The following is a 21,997-nucleotide window of genomic DNA, read 5'->3' as shown; positions in this document are numbered from 1 at the left end:
AAAAAAAAAAAAAAAAAAAAAAAAAAAAAAAAAAAAAAAAAATCCTATAAGAGTCAACTACTTTATATGTTTTTAACCTCAGATATATTCATTGCATGATTTGATACCTTTAAAGTATGTTTGCCATTGATTTTGTTCTTTTTATATTTTAGAAGGCACTTACAAACCATTTGTGATTCACACTGACTTTGAGAATGGCTACTTGGTCAGGATAAATGTACTGCCTTTATATTCGATTAACAGTGTGCAGATAATAATATCTATACAGAAAGATAGGTAGATAGTTAGAAAGATGGATAATAGTCTATTTCATATTTTGTGATTGGGGCCTAACTGAATATGCGCTGCAGTAGTTCATTTTCTGTTTCCATCTTTTGAGCACCAAAGCACAAGTTTGCTGATTTTTAGGTTTCCCCAGAAAATGCTTTAAAGAGCTGGACTCAAAAATTTTAAAGTTCTCCAGTTGTTTGAATATATTATATTCAAAGTATATTTGGTTATACTCAGGGTAATCATTTGTTATTATGTCTGCAGAAATTTTTTCATGCATCTGAATAATATACCATCTGTTTTTTAGATGGCATACATGGCCTTTCTTGTGCTCTTTACTTACACTGTGTTGGTGAAGATGGAACCAAGACCGAGTGTGCAGGAGTGGCTTGTTATTATTTATGTTTTCAGCACTGCCATTGAAAAAATCAGAGAGGTAAGCTTTTCCTTTCACACTTCCCTTACAATAAAGATATATTATAAACAACAAAATACAACTGACTGGAGAATGCCAAACCTTGAATTTTCCATTGGAGGGAATTTAGTGGAAGAAAGAATTGCATAGGGCAATTTTATTTCTGTGATTTTTTAAAATATGAAGATCTTTACTTGGGCTTATAAAATAAATCTTAAAGGTTGTCCTTGAATCTCTTTTTTTTCTGGGTAAGCCACTGTTATTGTACAGCTTTTTTGAAAATAATTGTGCAAAATTGGGATTTTGAGCCCCAGTGTAGAGAACTAAGCTGTTGGATTTCCTATAATGAATATGAAGTTTGTCTGAAGATATCACTTTGAATGTGTTATCAATGTAATATTTAGAGTAACCTAAGGCTTTCTACCAAGTCAAACTGGTTTGCATGCATCAGTATAGGTTGGGGGCTGATATGCTGGAAAGGAGCTCTGTGGAGAAGGACCTAAGTGTCCTGATGGAAAACAGGCTGTCCAGGAGTCAGCAGTGTCCCTTGTGGACAAGAAGACCAGTGGTATCCTGGGTGCATTATGAAAAGTGTGGCAGCCTATTGAGGAAGGTTATTCATCTCTTATGCTCTGCTGTGTTGAGGCCACGTTTGGAGTACTGTGCCCAAGCTCCCTAGTTGAGGAAAGACAGGGAACTACTGGAGAGAGTCCAGTGGAGCAGTGTAAAGATTTTTAGAGGCCTGGAGCATATGAGGAAAGGATAAGGGATGTGGGACTGTTTAGCTTGAAGAAGGGACTGAGAGGGAATCTTATCAAGAGGATGGGGCCATGCTCTTTCTGATGGTGCCCAGCAACAGAGGCGATGAGCACAGAATCACAGAATCACAGAATTGTAGGGGTTGGAAGGAACCTCCAGAGATCATCGAGTCCAACCCCCCTGCCAAAGCAGGTTCCCTACACCACGTCACACAAGTAGGCATCCAGGCAGGTCTTGAACATCTCCAGAGAAGGAGACTCCACAACCTCCCTGGGCAGCCTGTTCCAGTGCTCCATCACCTCACTGTAAAGAAGTTCTTGCACATATTTGTGCAGAACTTCCTATGCTGCAGTTTCTGGCCGTTTCCCCTTGTCCTGTCTCCATTCACCACTGAAAAGAGTCCAGCCTCACCATTCTGCCCCCCACACCTTAGATACTTATAGACCTAGATCAGGTCCCCTCTCAGTCTTGTTTTCTCAAGGCTGAACAGACCCAGTTCACTCAGCCTTTCTTCATAGGAGAGATGCTCCAGGCCCTTCACCATCTTTGTGGCCCTCCGCTGGACTCTCCAAGAGGTCCCTGTCCTTTTTGTACTGAGGAGCCCAGAACTGGACGCAGTACTCCAGATGAGGCCTCACCAGGGCAGAGTAGAGGGGGAGGATCACCTCCCTCGACCTGCTGGCCATGCTCTCTTCAACGCACTCCAGCATATCATTGTTCTTCTTGGCCACAAAGGCACACTGCTGGCTCATGGCCAACCTGTCATCCACCAGGACACCCAGGTCCCTCTCTGCAGAGCTCCTCTCCAGCAGGAGATTGGAACACAGGAAGCTTCATCTGAAGATGAGAAAGAACTTTAATTTCTGGATGACAGAGCACTGAAACAAGCTTCTCAGAGTATATGAGAATATTTAAGTAGTATACGAGCATATTTTAGTATGGGAATAGCATAGAATTTTTATGGCTGCCTGAGAAAAAATTGAAAAAAACTGTACAAGGATTGTATAAGTGGAAAAAAAATAAAAGAGAATATGAAATAAATGGGGGGAAAAAAAAGAGAATATGAAATCTATGAAAAAGAGAATATGAATACCAAAGTCAAGAACTTTGAAGATCACTGTTGTGTTGTTGCACTGTGCTGATAGGCGGAAGTAGAAGCACCAGGTCTTCTTTCTTGAATTAACATTCATTGAAGACTTTGGAATTCATTTTTTCCTGATTTCCTTTGTCTGTGTACTAGTTCTGGCCAACTATCAAAGACTATATAGGATGATGTGTCTAACATCCATCAGATTAACTGCTGAGGGTCTGATTAGATGTAACTACAAGCCTTTATTTCTCTAGTTTGTATCAAATAATGGTTAAAGCCTTAAATCCTGATTCTTCAACTAGTTTCTCATGAGAATTTCTCCAGCTGAATTGAGTAGGATCATTTGCTTACGTGAATGTTCAAATGTATAAATTACTGCAGGATAAGGGCATAATGTTTAAAAATCTTTCTTTCACTTGGTACTTATCAGTATGACCTTACGTAGCACTACATTACTGGTCTCATTCATGCATTGTGCAAAGATTTTATTTACAGCCTCCCAAAGATTCCACTTCACACATTTGCTCAGTGAAGCCTAAAATCCCTTTGGGGCACCTCACAGTTCAAGGAGCAAACATTTCATTCTTTACCTTGCTAGTTGCCAGCACTCTTTTTTTTAAATGTGTCCTTGGTGTAATGCAAGGGTTTTGCTTTGCATTTTTGGTCTGAAAAAAGAGGACTTAATTTTTTTTCCATTGAGGTTAGGTTGATATTTTTCCATGATTGTGGGCTTTGGAAAGGTCTTTTGCAGGTCATAACCATTCCTCAAGAAAATACTAATTAATTTATAATGATAAATATGCATAACCATTCTCTACTCCTTGCTGTTTTCTACTGAGGAACACACTTTTCAGTGTCTGGGTACAGGCTTAGAACTTGCTATTCCAAGATTATCTATCTTATTTGTCTTGTCATATTTGAGTTATATGATACTACAGATTAAATCTAAACCTCAGTGAAGATTGAATTGCAGTATGTTGTTTGTGGGTCTGCAAAAAAATAGAGAAAAGAGGGGAAAAAAAAGGTAGGTTTTCAAACATCATAAAGCAGTTCAGACAGAGAAAGTTAAAGAATGTGATTTTCATGGATTTCTTTTCTACCCATTCTACCACATTCTGTTCAGGTGTTTATCTCAGAACCTGGAAAATTCCGCCAGAAAGTGAAGGTGTGGATTTATGAATACTGGAATTTTACTGATTCGTTAGCTATCATCCTGTTTATGATTGGTTTTGGCTTGCGCTGGTCTGAGCCCCCTGTTCAAACAGTAGGGCGGCTACTTTACTGCTTGGATATAATATTTTGGTATGCCCGGCTCCTTGATCTTTTTGCTGTGAATCAGCATGCTGGCCCATATCTGACAATGATTGGGAAAATGGTAAGTATTATACTGTCCAACAATTTTATTGCACTCATGACATCTACTGAGATATCTGTGAAGGTCAGCAGTGACAGAAAAGAGCAGTGGTCAAAGGAGATGTTACCTAATAACTTACAGTGAATGCATTACCTGAAACTACCATGATTTTTTCTGTTTGTGACTTGACAGTCAGATTTCCTTTATTCACAGAAGCCTTTTTCACTTAGTTCCTTAGAGAAGGGTTGTATCTGAGTTGAGTTTCTGATCCAGCCTGATAGTAGGAGGAAGAAAAATCACCATGTCTTGCAGATAGGCTCATTACTATAGATAATTCCCCTGGCTCTTGGAAACTGCCTCATTATTATTTTACATTTTGATTCAAATAATTATACTCCATTTTTAGTTGGCAAAATTTCTCTGAGATCAAAGTTAATTTTTTTTTCTCTTTTGGTATCTGAACTGCTGCTGAACTGTTGACTAGTCTTGAGGGACATATACAGATTCCCACTGTAATTTCCCTCGGATCTTGGGAGCTATCTTATTAATACTTTTATATTCTGTCTTGCATAGTAATTCTGATTCAGTGTTAGAAGGCAAAATCATTTTAGCTGCTGTTCCTCACTTTCAATTTGGAAAAAGATACCATGGATGAAAAGCACCATCACAAGGCCTCTGCAATTTTCAGATCTTATTTAAGATCTTAAAGATTTGAGCAGCAAGTAGGACCTGTGGTCTTTTTAGTCCAGAAAGATTTTAACCTCTAGAAAATGTTTTTATTTCCTCCAGTGTATTAGATTGTTGACCTTGTTTTTGTATTCCTATTTGTAAAAGCAGTAACTGATTATCTTCTTTAAAATGTATTTGCATGTATGTATGTGTAAAAAATTACATATAATTAATACAGTTAATTCTTCAATGCCTAGACAGCAAACATGTTCTATATTGTGATTATGATGGCCATAGTTCTGCTGAGTTTTGGTGTCTCACGAAAGGCAATCCTTTCACCAGAAGAACTTCCTTCTTGGTCTCTGGCACGAGATATTATATTTCAGCCCTACTGGATGATGTTTGGTGAGGTCTATGCTGGAGAAATAGATGGTAGGTAGTTTAAATGTTCGCTTCGGACTGATAAGTTCTGACCTCACATTGGATTTCTTCTTTTTCAAAAACTTTTGAGTCCAAAATACAAATAGCCTTAATTTGTACAATTGCATGATTACGGATGAAAATATTTGTTTATTTGTATAAAATGAAGATTAAACTTTAAATCTTTCAAATTTAACTTTTGAAATGAAGCATATTACAAGGCTCAGAGCAGAGCACTTAAGGACTAATAATAAGCTAAATCTTGATGAGAGTATTTGGCGGTTATATGAGCTTGTGACAGGACAGTTAAAAGCTAGTGATCTTTCAGAGAAAAGATAGCAAAGTTGCTGTAATGGGAGGTAGAATAAGGGGAAAGAAAAAAGGAAGGAGAACAGTGGAAAATGTTTTTTCACCATGGTGAGGTACCTGGCATCCTTCTTAAGCAGATCAAGGAGTTAAGCATAAAAATAAATAGATTAAATGAATAGGAAAGATGTTGCGTTCTTGATTATGACATTGACCTTGATTCAATAAGGCAGAAGAATCTGTCACTCCAGTAATTTTTCATTATAATAGATAGAAAGCCTCTGATGCTACTACTATGTCTTTGAAATAAAAAAGAAAGTATGCATATAGTAATAGATATTTAGGATATATAGTTCAGCTTAGGCCTATTTCTTTTAAATAATTAAGGAAGTAACATCTGTTATCATTGCTGAAATTGTCACATGACAGATATGTGTCTTGGTTGTATAAATCAAAATACTTTTAATAAAAGTGCTGCACTAATTTTCACTATTTATTTCATTTAATCACTTAGTAATGCTACGCTTTTTGAAGTTTGAAACTTCAGAGATGATTTCTCTAATGAACCTGTATGCTGTAAAGTATCTCCTGAGTTTAGGGCTGGTGTGTTATAAATGTGTTTTTAACTTTGTCAGAGGTCACTTTGATTAAAAAATTCCAAACATTGGAAAACTTTTATTTTGACAGTTGGAAAAAAAAAAATCAGGAGGGATCTCTTAGTTTCTGTGATACATCAAAAATATCCATTGCCACGTGTACATTTGCACACGAATTAATTTGGTTTTACTGAGGCTATAAAGGATTAATACTTCAGTAATGATAAAACAGTCTTGCAGCTGTATTTTTTCCACATAGTCACTGAAAGCTTTGTGACTTGCTTTAAAGATTAGTTGCTTTAAGGATCACTTTCAGTTTACGTGTTTACCATCTCTCAAATGTATTGCAGTTACACTATCTTTCCCCTTATCAGAATGTTGTGATATCTGGTATAATAACTGATATTTATGAAATGGTGCCTAGAACTTCTAAATTGCAGCATAAGCTATGAGGGAGTAGGATCATGAAGAGGTCTCCTATCTTCCTTACGTGGAGGTAGGCTTTTGACTACCTACATTTGTGGAAGTTACCAAGGACAAGTTGGTTTTTGCTAAGGCAAAGGAGCAGCATATGTCCTTGCTGTGCTCTGCTTTGATTTTCTTGCTAATGCTGTATGTCTTTCCCTTCCAGTCTGTGAAACCAATGAAGACTGTCCTCCTGGCTCCTTCCTCACACCATTCCTCCAAGCTGTCTACCTCTTTGTGCAGTACATCATCATGGTCAACTTACTCATTGCTTTCTTTAAGTAAGTACCATGTTATATTACTGAAAACACAAAACAAAACAACAACAACAAAAAACAACAACAAATCCCACCCCAACCATCCAAAGACAAATAATAGACATTCTGCCAACACTTCTGTGTTGATTGTTTTATGGTTTGAACAGAATCTGACAGTGGACAACTCTTCTTGGCAAATAAGCAACTTTAATTCAGCTCTAAAATAATTTGTCCTTTGTTCTTAGAAATTGTATTTGTTGCACTGACAGCCTATATAATGTTCATCACAAGGTAGCACAAGATGTAAATTAGCAGGTAATAAGTGAAGGGAGTAACAACTTTGGAGGAGCACGCTCTTCCTTTTTGAAATTTGAAAATTCCTGTTGTTCCATGCAATTTTCTGTGGTCTAGAATTGAAATCTAACCATAGTGTATTGAACTATCTGTGTTTTAATATCTGCTGCCAGAGTAGGAGGCTTTTACTAATGTCTTTATAATGATTCTAACCTTTTGAGTTTTAGCAAGGAAACCATTGAAGTGATTCAAGTTCTGTGTCAATATTAGTAAAGAACAGTGTAACCCAAGTAGTTAATTTTCTAGAATTATAGCATTTTTGGGGAAGTCAGCTGTAGGTTGAAAAAATTTCTAAGCTAGAAATGTAGTGATTAATATTCAGGAAAATGGAATGATCAGAACTCATTCTATTCCCACATCCAATTAGAAATCCCTTTCTTGAAATTGTAGCAAGGCATTAATTTTTTTCTTTAATACACTGATGTGGAATTGTAATTTGAATTATTTCTAGATTTAAACCTTTAGCAATGATGATATGTTAAAACTTCTGCTTAGTGATTTGATTGTTCCAGAAGTGGGACCAAAAATGAGTATGAGCAATATATTTAATTATGCTCCCAAAAGCAAAGCTGATGTTTTTGTGAAAATATGTTGAGTGTTTAGTTTGTCTGTGCAACTGAAACTGAAGTGCCAGAGGCCATGAAGTTGTTTTCCTTTACTTGGATCAGTCATAGTGCAGAGAATGCTGTATATGACAGAAGAGCCATATTTAGTAATACCACTACTCCAAAGAGTAACCCACAGAAGAATTGCTTATGTAGCTGCCTCTAAAAGCACATATTTTGCTGTAGGAGTAGTGCCCCAAAAAGGCAGTAGAAATGTTGTTAACACTTTTCCCTTAGCTTGATTCGTGTACTTAATCCAGTCCAAAGAGGCAGACAGTGTTGAATTCCCACAAAGGCTATGTATTACAGTTTAAATAATCTGGTTGAGATTTCAAAGACACTTTAGGGATGTTTTTTTGCCCAGTCCCATTAATGTAAATGGGAATTGGATCTCCCAGTTTGTTAGGCAGCTTTGAAGATCTCATTCTCTGTGCTGTAGCTGCAGGCACATGCTGCTGCTTTGTTAAATGAAAGTTGTTAAGCTGATTTAACTTCACTGGAGGAATGGGACTTTTGTGTCACATCAGATCTTTAGGCAGGCATCTTGTGCTGTATTCAGAAGAGTCCTCACAGGAATGTTTTACCTTCTTATCCCTTTATGTCTTCTCAGTAATGTTTATTATGATTTGAAATCCATATCGAACAAGCTCTGGAAGTACAACCGGTACCGCTACATTATGACCTATCATGAGAAGCCGTGGCTGCCTCCACCTTTCATTCTCCTGAGCTACATTGGACTTCTGATAAACCGCATCTTCCGCCATCAACCCTCAAATGAGTCTGATCAAGAAGAAGGTGACGTTGGACTGAGTAAGCAGAGCTAATCAAAGGGCCAGCAGAAATAGCTTATGAAGAATATTTTGCCAGTCTCAAATCTCTTTGTAGCTCAGTTTTTCAAGAAAGAGATTTTCCAGGCCAGCAGCTGTTTTCATTTGCAAGCCAGAATTTAGTGTACCTGTGAGACAGCTTATAGGAAAAGAAGTGACTAGGGGAATGTGTTGCTTTTTATTTGGCTTTTGCTTTCCTCACTTTTTGTGCATTGGTTAAGATGTAGTGTAGATAGTAACAGTGAAGAACTTAGTCAGGCTCTGACTCTGAGTTTTAACTTTCATTGTGCTCAGTCATAGCTATTTTCATTGCAGCTGGCCTATAACTGGCAAGATGTTGTAGACTTATCCTTCTGAAACGACACAGATATATCACAACTCAGACGTGAAATAACATGATGCTGACTTTTTCAGTAGTATAGAATGACCCCATTTTTAAGAAACAATACTGGAAGCCTACATTTTTGCACATTTATCCTAAGAAGACTATCAATTCCTTTTTAACTGCCCAAAGTTACAAATGCTTTTGATTACTTTGTATTTTTTTTCTGATAACATTCAATGACTTCTTCCCCATGTATCCTCCTACCATTAAGTTTTTACACTTTCTTTTTCTGGAGCTTAGATAGCTGGGGTTTGTGGTTCATAAATTAAAGTTTAAGTGAAATGCCATTGAATGGGATGAGACTCCTGCTCTCAGTTCCTTTTGTAATGAGAATCATGTATTTAAGTTAGTTCAGAGTATTTTGAAGTGAGAGGTGCTAGCAGCTCATAAAAAAGATGCTTCAGCAAGTGACTCGTGTCCTTGACTTCTTATGGAGTACATTACATATAGCAGAATCTGTTCTTGACTTCATGGCAGCAACTGGGGGTGTGATACCTGACATTTGAGAACATTCTTGATACCTAATAACTGATCTGATCAGACCCTTTTTGGGTTACAATTCATTCAAGATTTTCTCTACTGAACATGAAAGTCTCAACATATCTGCCACGTACAGATTTCAAAATTTACAGCTTTACAGGTTTCAAAAATGAGCTTAACTAATCAATGCTGAAGCAGCTTTACTGCTGCTCCTAGGCTCAGCTTCTTCTTCATGGATGAATGCATCAGCTTGCCTTTGAAGTATCACTGCTCTTTTTATATGCATGTGTAGTGTAAGTTACTGTCAGAGCACAGTGAGTTTCTTGCTTGCAAGGTACATTAGGCATCATGAAAATTCTGACTGCTTAGCACATTCAAAAGTCCTGAGATAGAAGAGAGCTCTTACCTTGCCTATAGTTTTCTCAGAAAGTGATTTTTTTTTTCCCATTTATATGCTCTTGTGTTCCTTTTCTATATGCCTGTATATTGCTTGACAAGTTTCTTGTACTTAAATTTTTGCTGTGATTAAAAAATTGCTTTTAGCAATGAGGATCCAGTGCCACCCTGTGGAAAATCAATGAAAATTCCTCACAGAGAATGTGAAATCTTTGAAGCAAGGTTACAAAGAGGTCTGAGGTAAAGGAGCTTAGCAGGTGATTCAGTGTCTCAGACATGTTGTGGTGCTCCCCTGCGATGCTGTTTGTTACAGCTGTATGCACCTGTTACAAACACAGACATGTTGCTTGGCATAGATAATTTCTTGCAAGCACAGTGGGAACTCTGGTGTTTAAAAAGAAAAGAAAAAAGAAACTTGGAAGATGTGGAATTTGTATCAGAGAAGTAGCTTTCCTTTATATGCATTCCTTCATACTGACTTATAGTTGATCCATTCTCTCAGAAATCTTACTTGGTGTCTGTATAAGATTTCTGAGAGAAAGTGAATAATAGGATTATGAGCAGTCTAAACTGTGGAGTTTAAAACTTTTGAATTTTTTTTTTTTTTCTGCCAGTGGTCTTGCTTGATATTTTATGCCAATGAAAATGTAAAGCAATTAAGTGAAAAAAAGCCTTCACAGCTTTGAGTAAATATCTGAAATATCTGAAATATCACTGCTTAATGAGTGTCTGCTTAATGAATGTCTACCAAATTGCAGTAATATCTTCATAAGTCTTACATACTGCTATATAAGTTTTGTGAGTCTGGGAGAAAGTAAATGTTTGTGAACAGTCAGTATGTAATGCTGAGTTTTTAAAAGGAAATACAGTGGAATTCTTGTCAGTGGGGTTTTGTTCCCTGCCTAAGAGAAGATGAAAAATACATTTTTGTATATTTGGCACTTTTGAACTTTTTTCCATAATCCCAAATTTCATGGAATTAGGTCTGTTGACAAAGGAGGAAACCTATTTTGGCAGTTTTCTTGTTTTCATGGACGCTTATAAACAGTTGCATTTGTCAGCATACTTCTTACCAACTTCTACTTCTTTATGTAGAGCTGTACCTGAGTGATGACGAGTTGAAGAAACTCCATGACTTTGAGGAACAATGTGTGGAAAAATATTTTCATGAGAAGAATGAAAGCTTGAGTTCCAGTGACAGCGAAAGGATCCGTGTGACAACAGAGAGGTATGTTTTGCTACACATTTGTGCTCTTCGTATGCATTAGTTCTATAAAAGGACTACTAATGCTTTTTTAGCAGTTATGGCCATTATGAAAATGAGAGGCACATGTAGGCCCTGCTAATTTGATGGAAATGTAACTTTTCTGTTTGAACCAAATGTGGAGCCTGGCTGTGAAGCCTTGCTGGCAGAGTTGTATCCCTGCATATTTGTAGAGTGTGCAGGTGCTTTATGGGATTTGGGTGGTTTCATACTGACTGGCAGCTGAACACCATACCTCTCTCTCACCACTTCTGCTCCTCAAAGGAATGAGGGGAGAAAGCACAATAAGAAAAGGGCTCATGATAAGGACAGAGAGATTGCACACAAGTTACCGTTATGGGCAAAACGGACTCAGCATAGAGTGATTAATATAGTTTATTGCCTATTACTAACAGACTAAAGCAGTGAGAAACTAAAATCAAACTAAGAACACCTTCTCCCACATTGACTATCTTCTACCTCCTTTTCCACACAGAGAAGGGCTGTTGTGATTCCATAGCAGTTCTTCATCTACCACTCCCTCATAGTCATTCCCTTTCCCTGCTCCATGTGAGGTATCTCCCACTGGATGCTGTCTTCCAGCAGAGTACCAGAGAGAGTACCTTTAACAGATGTAGAGATAATGAATTGGTTAAAAAAATACTGTTTCAGGCCAAGAAGTTCTTGTTTGTTTCACTGGAAATTGGAAGACCATTAAAAAGGCTTTGCTTCTTTTTCAGCTGACTTTTTTTTTAAGATAACTGATATAAACAAATTTACCAAAATATGTTCCAAAAGGCTTTACAAGTTGTTGAGAAGACCATTTTCCTAGCAGTTTACAGTATTTGAGAAATGGAACAGTATCTGTAGAGTATCCGTAGCATGAAGCTTTATCTTTCTCATGTTTGTACAGGAAGTGTAGAAATGAAAGATAACTGACCGACAAGAAATACTGTACTTATTTTATATTTATTTTTACAGCATTTACACTTACAATGCAGCATTTCTAAAGCTTTGACCTCCTGTCCATGGCTTAGTGGTTCTGTATCATGAAATGGGGATTAGTAGAAATGTGGTATTTTTTATTAGATACTTACTGAGCAAAAAGCCTACTTCCTTAACAATCACTGACTTTTGGCTCAGTAAACTGAATGGCATGTTTCAAGCCTCCACGGGTTGCCAAATACACATTTTCATGGGAATGGAAGTCACCATAAAAAATACAAAAGACTGTTTTAAATAGTGCTGTTTTAAAATGTGTTCATATGCTAATCATCTGGTAAGCTGAAGTTAAGATATTTTAAGTATCATTTTTTTTTTCATCTAGGGTGGAGGAGATGTTTCTGCAATTGAAAGAGGTGTATGAGAAGGTATTTTATATCAAGGAATCTTTGCTCTCCTTGGACAGCCAGCTGGGACATTTGCAAGACCTGTCTGCTTTGACAGTGGACATCCTGAAAGTGCTTTCAGCTGTAGACACACTGCAGGTGGAAGAAGCCTTACTGGCTGACAAAAAACATAGACCCTGTAGAAAGCTGCCCCACAGTTGGAACAATGTACTCTATTCCAAGACCCTGAGCAGTCTAGAATGTTTGTATGACAAGAAGTATCACTACTACAGCATGCCGCCCTCACTCTTAGGGAGCTTGGTGAGGAGTCAGCAGCCATCAAAATGTACAGACCACATACTGAGGACTGAGAGTGACAAGCTGGTAGAAGGTAGTTCTCGTAAGATAGAAAGTGATGACACACTTACTTCAGGTGTGTCCTCTGAGGCTAAGTCATCCCCCAGATATGGACAGTTTTTGCTAGTTCCTCCTGATCACCAGCGGGCACCTTTCTCTGACACCATCACTTTAAACTTGTCCTTTTCGAGCACTCCTACCAAGTACAGGGAAGACATATTCAATGATGGACTGCAAAGTAGCATTGCTGTGCAGCAAAACTTGCAGAGCATCAGCCTTGTTGAAAAAGAGCCAGAAAATTATCAATGGAATCAGAGAGACTTTATTATTCACCTGCCTTCAAAAAAGGCTAATGCCACAGATGCTGATCATTCTCTCAGTCTCCAGACATCACTTGAAGTCAGAGAAAATGCAGCACCCTACTGTGATGACAGGGAAGAAACCGAAGGTGGTTATGTGAACTGGGGATTCTCTGAAGGTGATGAAAAAGGGGTTTTCAGCTCAAGGGAGAAACAGAAGAAGGACCTGTGCATACATTCCACCTGTAACTGTGACTGTAGTTGTACAAGTAGACCTCCCACGCACATACAGATAAAAGAATCTAAGTCCTTCTCCTATAACTCCAACAGCTCACAGCACAGCGTCGTCATTTCTGAGAATAAACTGAAACACAGCACCTCGTGGATCAGTCCACTCTGGAAGCAATGGAGTTTCTGCAAAAGCTTACCATCCCCTAAAAAAGAGAGGAGAGGGAAAAGCTGCAAGGCCACAGATGGTAAAAAAAAAAAAAATGCTGTACCTCTACAGTATCTTTTGTTGAGAAACTCAAGAAGTTATTAAAAAGTGTCTCTTTGGTACCTCAGCACAGCTAAGGGTAGTAAGCAAACAGTTACTCCTTCACTTGCTTTGTGCTGGGAATCACTGCTGTGGGGGAGTTTTAAATTGTGCCTGGTATCTGAGCTGGGTGGCATCATGGTGTCAGCCACAAAACAGTCCCTCCCTGATTGTCTGCATCTCACAGCTTTGGCTACTCAGTTGTGGTGTTAGAGGAACTGTACTGGCTCTAGGGTAGTTTCCTACCCTGGTGAAGCAATCTAAGAATTACAGAAAACGAAAGAAACTACAGAACCCCGAGAGATGTTGACATTATCATAAGTCAGAAGGTTCTGTTGAGAATGAATAGGTGTACACTTTTACAGCAGGCTTAAAATCCTCCCTGTCCACAGCCAAGTTTTCTTATGGACAGCTTAAATATAGCAGATTTCACTTCTAAGTATAAACACTATGAGATTATAGATAGCATTTGCTGTTTTCTGTCTTATGATGGTGACCATCTTTGTACCGAGCTGCATAAATTTTGTGAGTATTGTCTTCGGACATCACAAGTCTTTCTCAGCTTGCTTTGGAGATCTGCCAACTCTCAGTCTTATCAGATCGTCTCTTTGTAAACAAAAGCTCTGTAGCTTAATGATGTTTTTTTGATTCTTTCCCACAGAGTCTTTACCATCTTGTGAGCTACACCACAGTGAAGAAACAAAAGCAAAACAGCAAAACAGAGACAGAAAGTCTGAGAGAGAAAAGAAGGATCAAAAACCCCTTCAGGTGCCGGTATGTGTAGATGGAAGAGAAGCATATATCTCATAACTGTCTTTTTCACTCAGTAAGAGCAGTTCTGTAATGTAGGACTAAATATAGGTGAACTGAAAATGTTTTGGTGTAATGTATGGTGGAAATGCTGCACAGAAAGTGGGAAATGTTTTTTTTTTTGTGTGTGTGTGTGTGTCTGGTGTTGGTTTAATCTCCCTTTTTTTGGAATGCATGGGATTTCAGTTTTAAAAGTGATTAAACTTGTAGATTTTGCCAGTAGTGGATCAAGAGTTCTTTCACACAGAGAGGATTCCCATGATCTAGAGCAGAAGTGTTGTCTGTACTCTACTGACCTGCAATTGTTCTTACTTGTGTATGAGTCCTACAGTGTAAGAGTGTTTTCTCTGAATCCATTAACCAGTTAGCACATTGTAGATTGCACATGGACTGTATATGTGTATATATATTAAAAATATTATCTGAAAAGAGTTATTCCTATTTAATGAAACAAAAGATGAAGACTGATTTGTTTACATGAGATGCTCAAATGGGCAACAGACCTGAGACTTGAACTTTGAGACCTAATTGTCTCTTGAGGTGTTCTGAGGGACTTTAAGTTTGTTTTAGAAACCTACAATACCACTAATTTACTCAACAAAAGCAATGTGACTTCTGCAGCTTCTAATAAAGATGGGAAAACTTTTGTCAGTTGGAAGCCAGTTCAGTCACTGGCATTTCAGTAATGCTGTGAAAGTCTGTGTCATAGCACAACTATCAGAAGAAAGGCAGAGGTGATAGTCATTCTATAAATCGAATTTTGTTTTTGTCTGTGTCTTGCCAGGTGATTCGAGTGGATGGTTGTTCCCCGAACACCCAAGTGAGCTCAGAGCCTACAGAGATTGGTCTCTGGGATGGGGAAGAAAAACACAGGAAGAACTGGCTCACTGTGTCTAATTTCAGTCAGCTAAGTATGTGATGTTCGTAGACAGTAAAATTCAGGGCAGCATTGAAAAAGAATCAGTAAATAAAAATTCATAAACTCCAAGTGTTATCCTCTGCATTTATCTTCTGGCACGATTTTTACAGAATTAGAAATAGATTCCAGGCATGCATGACTTGTTATTTATTATACTATGTCAGAGAAAAAAGGGATGAAAGGTCAGCTGTGTCTTTCTTGGGATGTTACCTTTCCTGTGTGGGAAATAGTAAAGTACTAATGTAATTCCCAGGAATAAGTGGGAAGCAGGGAGAACGATATCCTCGTCTCCTTTCCTGTAGTGTCTTCTGAAATGGTGTTCTGGCTTATTGTGAAAATAAACTCTGGTAAATTTTTCAGGGCACATACACTCACAAAGCAGTGCTGTGATACTGTATCTGTTGGCAGATTCTCTGGATGCATTATTCATTACTCATTGCTCTGAAACACATCCTCTAAAGTGAATAAATGAATTCTTCATCATTTCTGCTGAAATGAAAAGGGAATGGCATTCTTCTTTTAACAGTTCTCCAGCTCTTTCATGCTAAGAAATCCTTGCATAGACTATTTTATCTTTAAGCTTTGCAGTGTGCAGCTCTCTTGTTCTATCCTGCAAGCTGCTGGGAGAGACACAAGGGAACGCTGTGACTCAGCACAGCATGGCCTGAGAAGGCTGCACTCCTCTGAAGTCTAACAGAGAATGGAAACACCCTATGAAATTCTATTATTGCTTTTAAAGCCTTTAACACGTGCTAGGGCAATATGGTATGTAGGTGTTTATTTTATAGAGCTGCATATGTTTGTAGCTTTAGAGCTGTTCATACACACTCTGGAAATAGCTGATACCTGCTCTTTTGGCTAGGTTTGGAATATCTCAGTTACATGCACCAGAAAATGAAAAATCAAGACATCCACAGGCATACCATACAATTCTGTGATTACCTAAGGAATTCTCGGGAGGTAAGACATCCTATATATACATATATATACACATATATATATATATATACATCCTAGTCCATAGCTGCTTTCTCTTTAGAGCCTAAGGTAGTAGTATGGACCTTCATGGGCTTGCCACTGTAGATCCTTTGTTATGAAATGCCTCTTTAGACATGAGAAACTTTCTTGTATATTGGCACAGTGCATACATGCAAGTAAATAAATAATTTGAGAGCTGCTGACAGTCTGTTGAATGTTACTGAGGTAGGATATTAAATTATTGAATCACAGAGTGGTTTGAGTATGAAGAAAGTGGTCAGAAATGAAGTGTATGTTGGTGTCTCACTAGGCAGTGAACGAGTAGAGAACTTGGTCTTGAACCTGTGAGTGGAATTGGTCAGCACAATGAAATGATTTCTGGAAACTTAGCTACATTGTTCTTTATCAGAACTCTCAGAAAAAGTTTCATTGGTTACAGTTGGATCAGAGTTGGGCTGGAACAAGTCACTTCAAGAATACAAATTTCAAATTATTTATTCACTTAAGGCATAGACTCCAATACTACTTCATCTCTATGCCTCCTCTTACGTACCTCCTGGGTTATGAAATTCTATATGTACGTCACTGAGATGTTATGATATTGCTGCATCTATCCATTTCTCTTTAAGATATATTTTAAATTAATTAATTTTCCTTAAAGTGACTCCTCCCAGCTTTACTCATTGAATAGTTGTTGTTCAGAAATCCTTCCTGATGGGTAGTAGGGAGCAAAGCAGAGGTGTGTGTGTGAATTTTTCTGTTTTTTTAAAGATTTTTTCATCTGCAAACAATCTGCAAGGTGAAAACATGAGTGAACTGTGAAATTAAAAAAAAATGAGAGTTAAGACTCAGAAAATATTCAAAGCAGAATTTGAATTAATTCACTTTTAGACGTTAAGCTCTGCTGCTTTTGAGGATTTTATAATCTACCTAAATTTTCTGTTCAAAAGAGTAGTCCCATCTCTGACCAGCACTTTAGAAGAACCTTGAAAATAGCAGAGCGACCCTATTTTCTTTAACTGAGCTAGAAGACTAAATGATTTGCATACTTCTTTAACTATAAGACTGGCAAAATGATTTAGCAAAGTCACTGGAGAACTACTCAGTGTGTTGCCGTCACCACTGCACTGAGATAATAGCTCTGAACCTGAGTATTTTGTTGAATTATATAGAGACAACAGTGGAGAACTGCAGTCTGAGTAAACTAATATTCCATTTTACTGTACGTGTGACAATGCCGTGATTCTCCTGTCAGTGGGGTTATTCATTTTGACAACTAGCTTATCAAAAAATGTTTTCAAGAGTTTACATTTTTGAATTGCTCAATGAATATGTGACAGTGATGTACGGATTTTACCAATAAAAATATCTTTCTTCCTTATAGGATTTGAGTAACAGCATGTCTGGAAGCATCCACAGAAGTAATCTGAGCAGGAACTCCTCGTATGTATTACTAGTATATTAATACATTTATCACATATTTAGAAAGAGAATTCTGTACTCTTGTACAGGCTTCCACTTATAGTTAAGATGAGAAATTGGTGTGAAATGAACAGTTAAGGCAATTCAATCTGTTTTAGTTTCTTTAAGTGAAGGCTTGTTAATGAAGGTAAAGAAATCCATTAAAAGAAAGAGTAAAGTTTTAGATGAAACGGACATACCTTTGTATTGTAGAAATAATAAATTTTCCCATTCAGTCTCTGAGTAATTTCAACTAGCCAATCTAGTAAGCATGAAAAATTGCACGTAATATTGCTATGAAAATTGCATGTTTTTTAATCAATAATTTAAATCCTAGCAGCTCCTGGAACCTCTTCTTTCATGACTGATCTCTTTTTTACTAAGTCTGGATATTTACAAAATATATAGCTTGATTTTATAATGTGTTTTCAGTAGTTAATAAACTTCAGTTGTATTTATTAAAAATAATACTATTTTGTAAGTATTTTGAATGTTTTTAGGAATGGTTTTTTGTTTGATAGATCCTATGTCTTTGTCTATTTTTTTTTTTCCTTCTAAGCCAGTCATTCATGGGCAGTAGCCAAACCATGTACTTACCAGCAGGATTTACAGACTTTTGAGTAGCCTGATTCTTTTGCTTTGTCTGTTGTCTTCACTGGTGTGTTACAGAAATCACATCCATTGTGTTCTGTAACAAAGATGCTGTTGTCTCTTGCAGCCTTGCTAATCCAAAGGACCATCAGTTTAAAAAGTCTGTTTTTATGTAAGCAATGGCAATGGCATATGTTGCTCTGAGTACATCTCAGCATTGATTCACATGGTTCGAAAAATTGTGCATGTGATTGAAGGTAATCAGATGCTAATGCTGATCCTGCACTGTAAATCACATGAACTTTTTGTTTTCATGTAGATCATCTTTCTTTATATGTAGCAATATTAGCTCAAAGATGGGAACTTTGAAGTAAAATATCGAATGTTTGCTTTTAAACAGGTTGAGAGCTGCAGAAAGAACTGATAGTAAGTTTCTGGTTACTTGCCATTCATTTCAATTCCTCTCTGCAAATCCTACTTCGACCGCTGTTAAATACGTAATCCAAAAGAAAATCAATTTACTCTATTTGGTAGCTATAAGAAATGTTTAACAATTGTTTCATATGTTGTTTCCTGATTTTATCTTAAAGTGCAATCTTTTATCTAAGGTGGCGGTGAAATTTTGAAAGAAAAACTTACTTTCATTTAGGTCTGCTCCATAATTTCCTGGAGTAATCTCTTCACAAGTTTAATCCTTGTCTGAGAGAAGTCCTCAGTTAAAATTGGGTCTGCATCTGAGAATAGATTATGATATACAGTTTCTAATATATGCTTGATTTTTCACATGCTTGTTTGGTGTAATTCCTCTGTTTGTTTGTATGGCTTCACTGAAATTAGAAGGATGGTGAAACATTGAACTCATTATGGAATGGCCAATGAGGAAATTCGGGATCATAATGAGGGCTGATTTTGTTCAACAGTCAAACTTTGTTGCCTTTTAGTCTGTCTTCCATTTTTCCTGATATACCACTTAGCCATAACAGGTTGTGCATCTGGACTTGTATCTCACTGAAGATAGCTGTGATGCAGAAATTAGATGCTCTTTGACTATTTACGTTCCATGTATGATCTCGCTGGATCAGTTCGTGCACGAAATGAGGCTGTGGTGAAGCACACTGCTGAGAGCATGAGATGTTTTAGGGTTTTTCTCTAGAATGCACAATTTCTTTGATTCCCACTCTGGAAAGGAATTAGTTGGCCTGCACTCCCCTTTTCATGCTTGTTGTTTGACAGTGTATGAAGTACAACAGAGCTAGTTGGGTCTATCAAGAATGAGATCAAAAGAGGGACTTACTGGAAATGCAATCACCTTGCAGCTGTTTATGTTCTTCATTTAAAACCTCTTCTGATAGGGATGAGATGCTGACTAGATAAAATATACAAACAAGAGGAGGGTAATGTTCACACAGTTTGATGAAGATTTAGTTCTGATTAACACATTTTTCAGAATTGAAAGTGTTACAGCAAAAATGTTGTGGGCTGTTTTTTTGTTGTCGTTTTTTTAAACTTAGCATTTTAAAGGATTATTTTCCAATAGAATGAAGTAATTTCATCTATATAATGGTAATGTGCTTATTAATCTTGGCTTTATTAAAAAGATGCTTTCTAAAACAAAAGTTTTTGGACTAAATCTTATGTGGCTATGCCTATTATGAATGCAACCACAGAAATAGGTGTATGTTTATACTTTAAGAGCATTTGAGATTGTGGACTAATGAGCCAGTATTGTTATAACTTTCTTGTAATAGTATAGTTAATGGAATGCTTAATGACTGAAGATGGAGTTGGAAAAATTGTGCCTTTGGGAGACTGTGAAGCATGATGGACAGCAAAATGCTTTTAATATCCCAGAGGTGTAATTGGCTCAGAAAAGCTACATGTCCTTGAGGTTAATATCACTAGTTTCCCACCATTTCCCTGAATAAATAAGTTGCCTGCCTATATTACATTGGTGACTGAAATCTGTCAAAATACAACTGTATGTTATAACAGTTTAAGTCATTAGTAATTCTCCTCTTTAGAATGCTAAGACAGTAATTCTGATTAATCTGTTTAATGACAAACTCTGGGATGGAAGAAATAAAAAATCATGCATTCATCTCTGCTATAATAATTAACATAATGATCCCTTAAACATTATTTCAGATATGTTTGGATGCTTGAAAACAGCTCCAGATCTGCAGTGTCATTACTCAGGTAAGCAGGAGGCACCAGAATGATAGCTGAGTAATTTATCAAATTAAAAAGAACATTAGTTCATCCCTTGTCATTTTCTGTGATTTTCATTTGGAAGATTTGCACAATTGACTATTGCTAAGAAGGTTCTGCATTAATTCATGCCTAATACAGCAGAAAGGAAGTTATGAATTATTTTCCTACTGCTAATTGCTCCATTCCAGTTATTTGTGGCAGATTCAGTGCAGAATGTAGATAATTGCTTTCAAAATATCAGTGGAAACAGTGATTCCTCTGATTCCTGGGGAGGCCAGGAGAGATGTTCATTTGTTGATAGCTATCATATCCCCTCACACCTCCCACATCCTCCTTTGTACTTGCTGGAATTGGTTTCTTCAGTTAATTGGTACTGTACTACCTAATCCGTGTTTATGTACCTATGAGCTCATGGAAATCTGGCAGGAAATAAATCATTGGGATGCTAATTGCCCACAGTCCTGTCTTTTCCTGAGCCGAATATGCAAAGATTTTTCCACGAGGCTTGGATTTCATTTTTTTTTCCCCAGAGGAGAACTGTGCAGAGCTTACCAGTAGATGTCTCTGTTGCCTGCATGGCTTTCGCTCCTTTCAAGGGGGGCGTAGGGTAAACTGAAAGCATTAACAGCCTTATGAAGTTTGAAAAAAGATGTGGTTTTCATTGGGAATAACGATTCCTGGTTTGTAATCAGTGTACAGCAGTAATTTCTCTGACATCGTGGCATTGTTACAATGATTAATTTGGCTCTCATCATGCATGCCGTTTGAAATTGGATAGGACTTTGTAGTGCAGATGACAATCTCATTTATATGACAAAATGACAAAGATCTTGAGATGTTTCCAGAATAGGTGTTCTTTTATCAGGAAGATTGGGCTAGAAATTAGTCAATAAAACTCAGACTGAGATGTAGTGGATGTCCTGTCCGTGGTGACTTTTCAGGCTGGATCATGTTTTGGATAACCTGATCTAGCTGTGTGTGTCCCTGTTCATGGCAGGGGAGTTGGACTGTCATAGAATTGTAGAACTGCTCAGGTTGGAAAACACCTTAAAGATCATCAAGTCCAACTGCAACTTAATCATGCTATCCTAACAACCCTCTGCTAAATCGTGTCCCTGAGCACTATTTGCATTGTCCAGTCCTTTTTAAAAATTCTGTTAGACTTACACCACTGAAGGTGTTTGTACACCTAGACTAGATGTCCTTTAAAGGACCCTTCCAACTTTAAGGATTCTGTGATTCTATGATTCCAAAATCCTGTACATTATACTGCTTTCTTTTGCTATCATGTTTTACAGTCAAATACAGTTTTGCTTCTCTGCACAGTCAGAATAGCTTGAGTTTTCCTCCAGGTTTAGCAGCTGGTGCAAAGTGACTTCACAGTGCTTCTCAAGGCTGTGGAGTGGACAGAGTCTGACAGACAGCACATTTGTGACACCTGCCTTATTTACATCCTTTTTCCTGGTATGCAGTAATTTAGTGACCAGAGTATGTTTATAGTGGTGCATTAAGGAAGAATCTTGACATTCAGTCTGTTTTTCAAAAGCTACATTATCCAGTGCTTGTTGGTCTTGCAATATGTAGGCAAGCCTTTTAATAAAGTCTGAAAGAGAGCTC

General features: G+C 37.4%; 1 protein-coding gene across 4 annotated transcripts in view; it reads left to right on the top strand.

Moving 5' to 3' along the window:
- The window catches only part of TRPM6 (transient receptor potential cation channel subfamily M member 6), a 96,419-nt gene that overhangs the window by 55,349 nt on the left and 19,073 nt on the right, over positions 1-21,997 (top strand). For 3 of the 4 annotated variants that reach the window (XM_042826793.1, XM_042826795.1, XM_042826796.1), the window contains 13 exons: positions 578-706; positions 3,658-3,909; positions 4,815-4,989; positions 6,511-6,625; positions 8,171-8,370; positions 10,744-10,876; positions 12,219-13,351; positions 14,072-14,184; positions 15,005-15,131; positions 16,002-16,099; positions 17,502-17,560; positions 18,570-18,595; positions 20,315-20,365. In XM_042826793.1, coding sequence (XP_042682727.1) covers positions 578-706; positions 3,658-3,909; positions 4,815-4,989; positions 6,511-6,625; positions 8,171-8,370; positions 10,744-10,876; positions 12,219-13,351; positions 14,072-14,184; positions 15,005-15,131; positions 16,002-16,099; positions 17,502-17,560; positions 18,570-18,595; positions 20,315-20,365 — 2,611 coding nt within the window. The remainder of the gene's footprint in view (positions 1-577; positions 707-3,657; positions 3,910-4,814; positions 4,990-6,510; positions 6,626-8,170; positions 8,371-10,743; positions 10,877-12,218; positions 13,352-14,071; positions 14,185-15,004; positions 15,132-16,001; positions 16,100-17,501; positions 17,561-18,569; positions 18,596-20,314; positions 20,366-21,997) is intronic. The other variant, XM_042826794.1, reaches the window with a different exon arrangement.

This window comes from Centrocercus urophasianus, unplaced genomic scaffold, assembly GCF_019232065.1.
Source record: "Centrocercus urophasianus isolate 14NV4802_14NV808 unplaced genomic scaffold, USGS_Curo_1.0 seq_27, whole genome shotgun sequence".
NCBI classification, from domain to species: Eukaryota; Metazoa; Chordata; class Aves; order Galliformes; family Phasianidae; genus Centrocercus; species Centrocercus urophasianus.
Note: the sequence above shows the minus strand (reverse complement) of the source record. Positions and strands in the feature narration are given on the sequence as shown.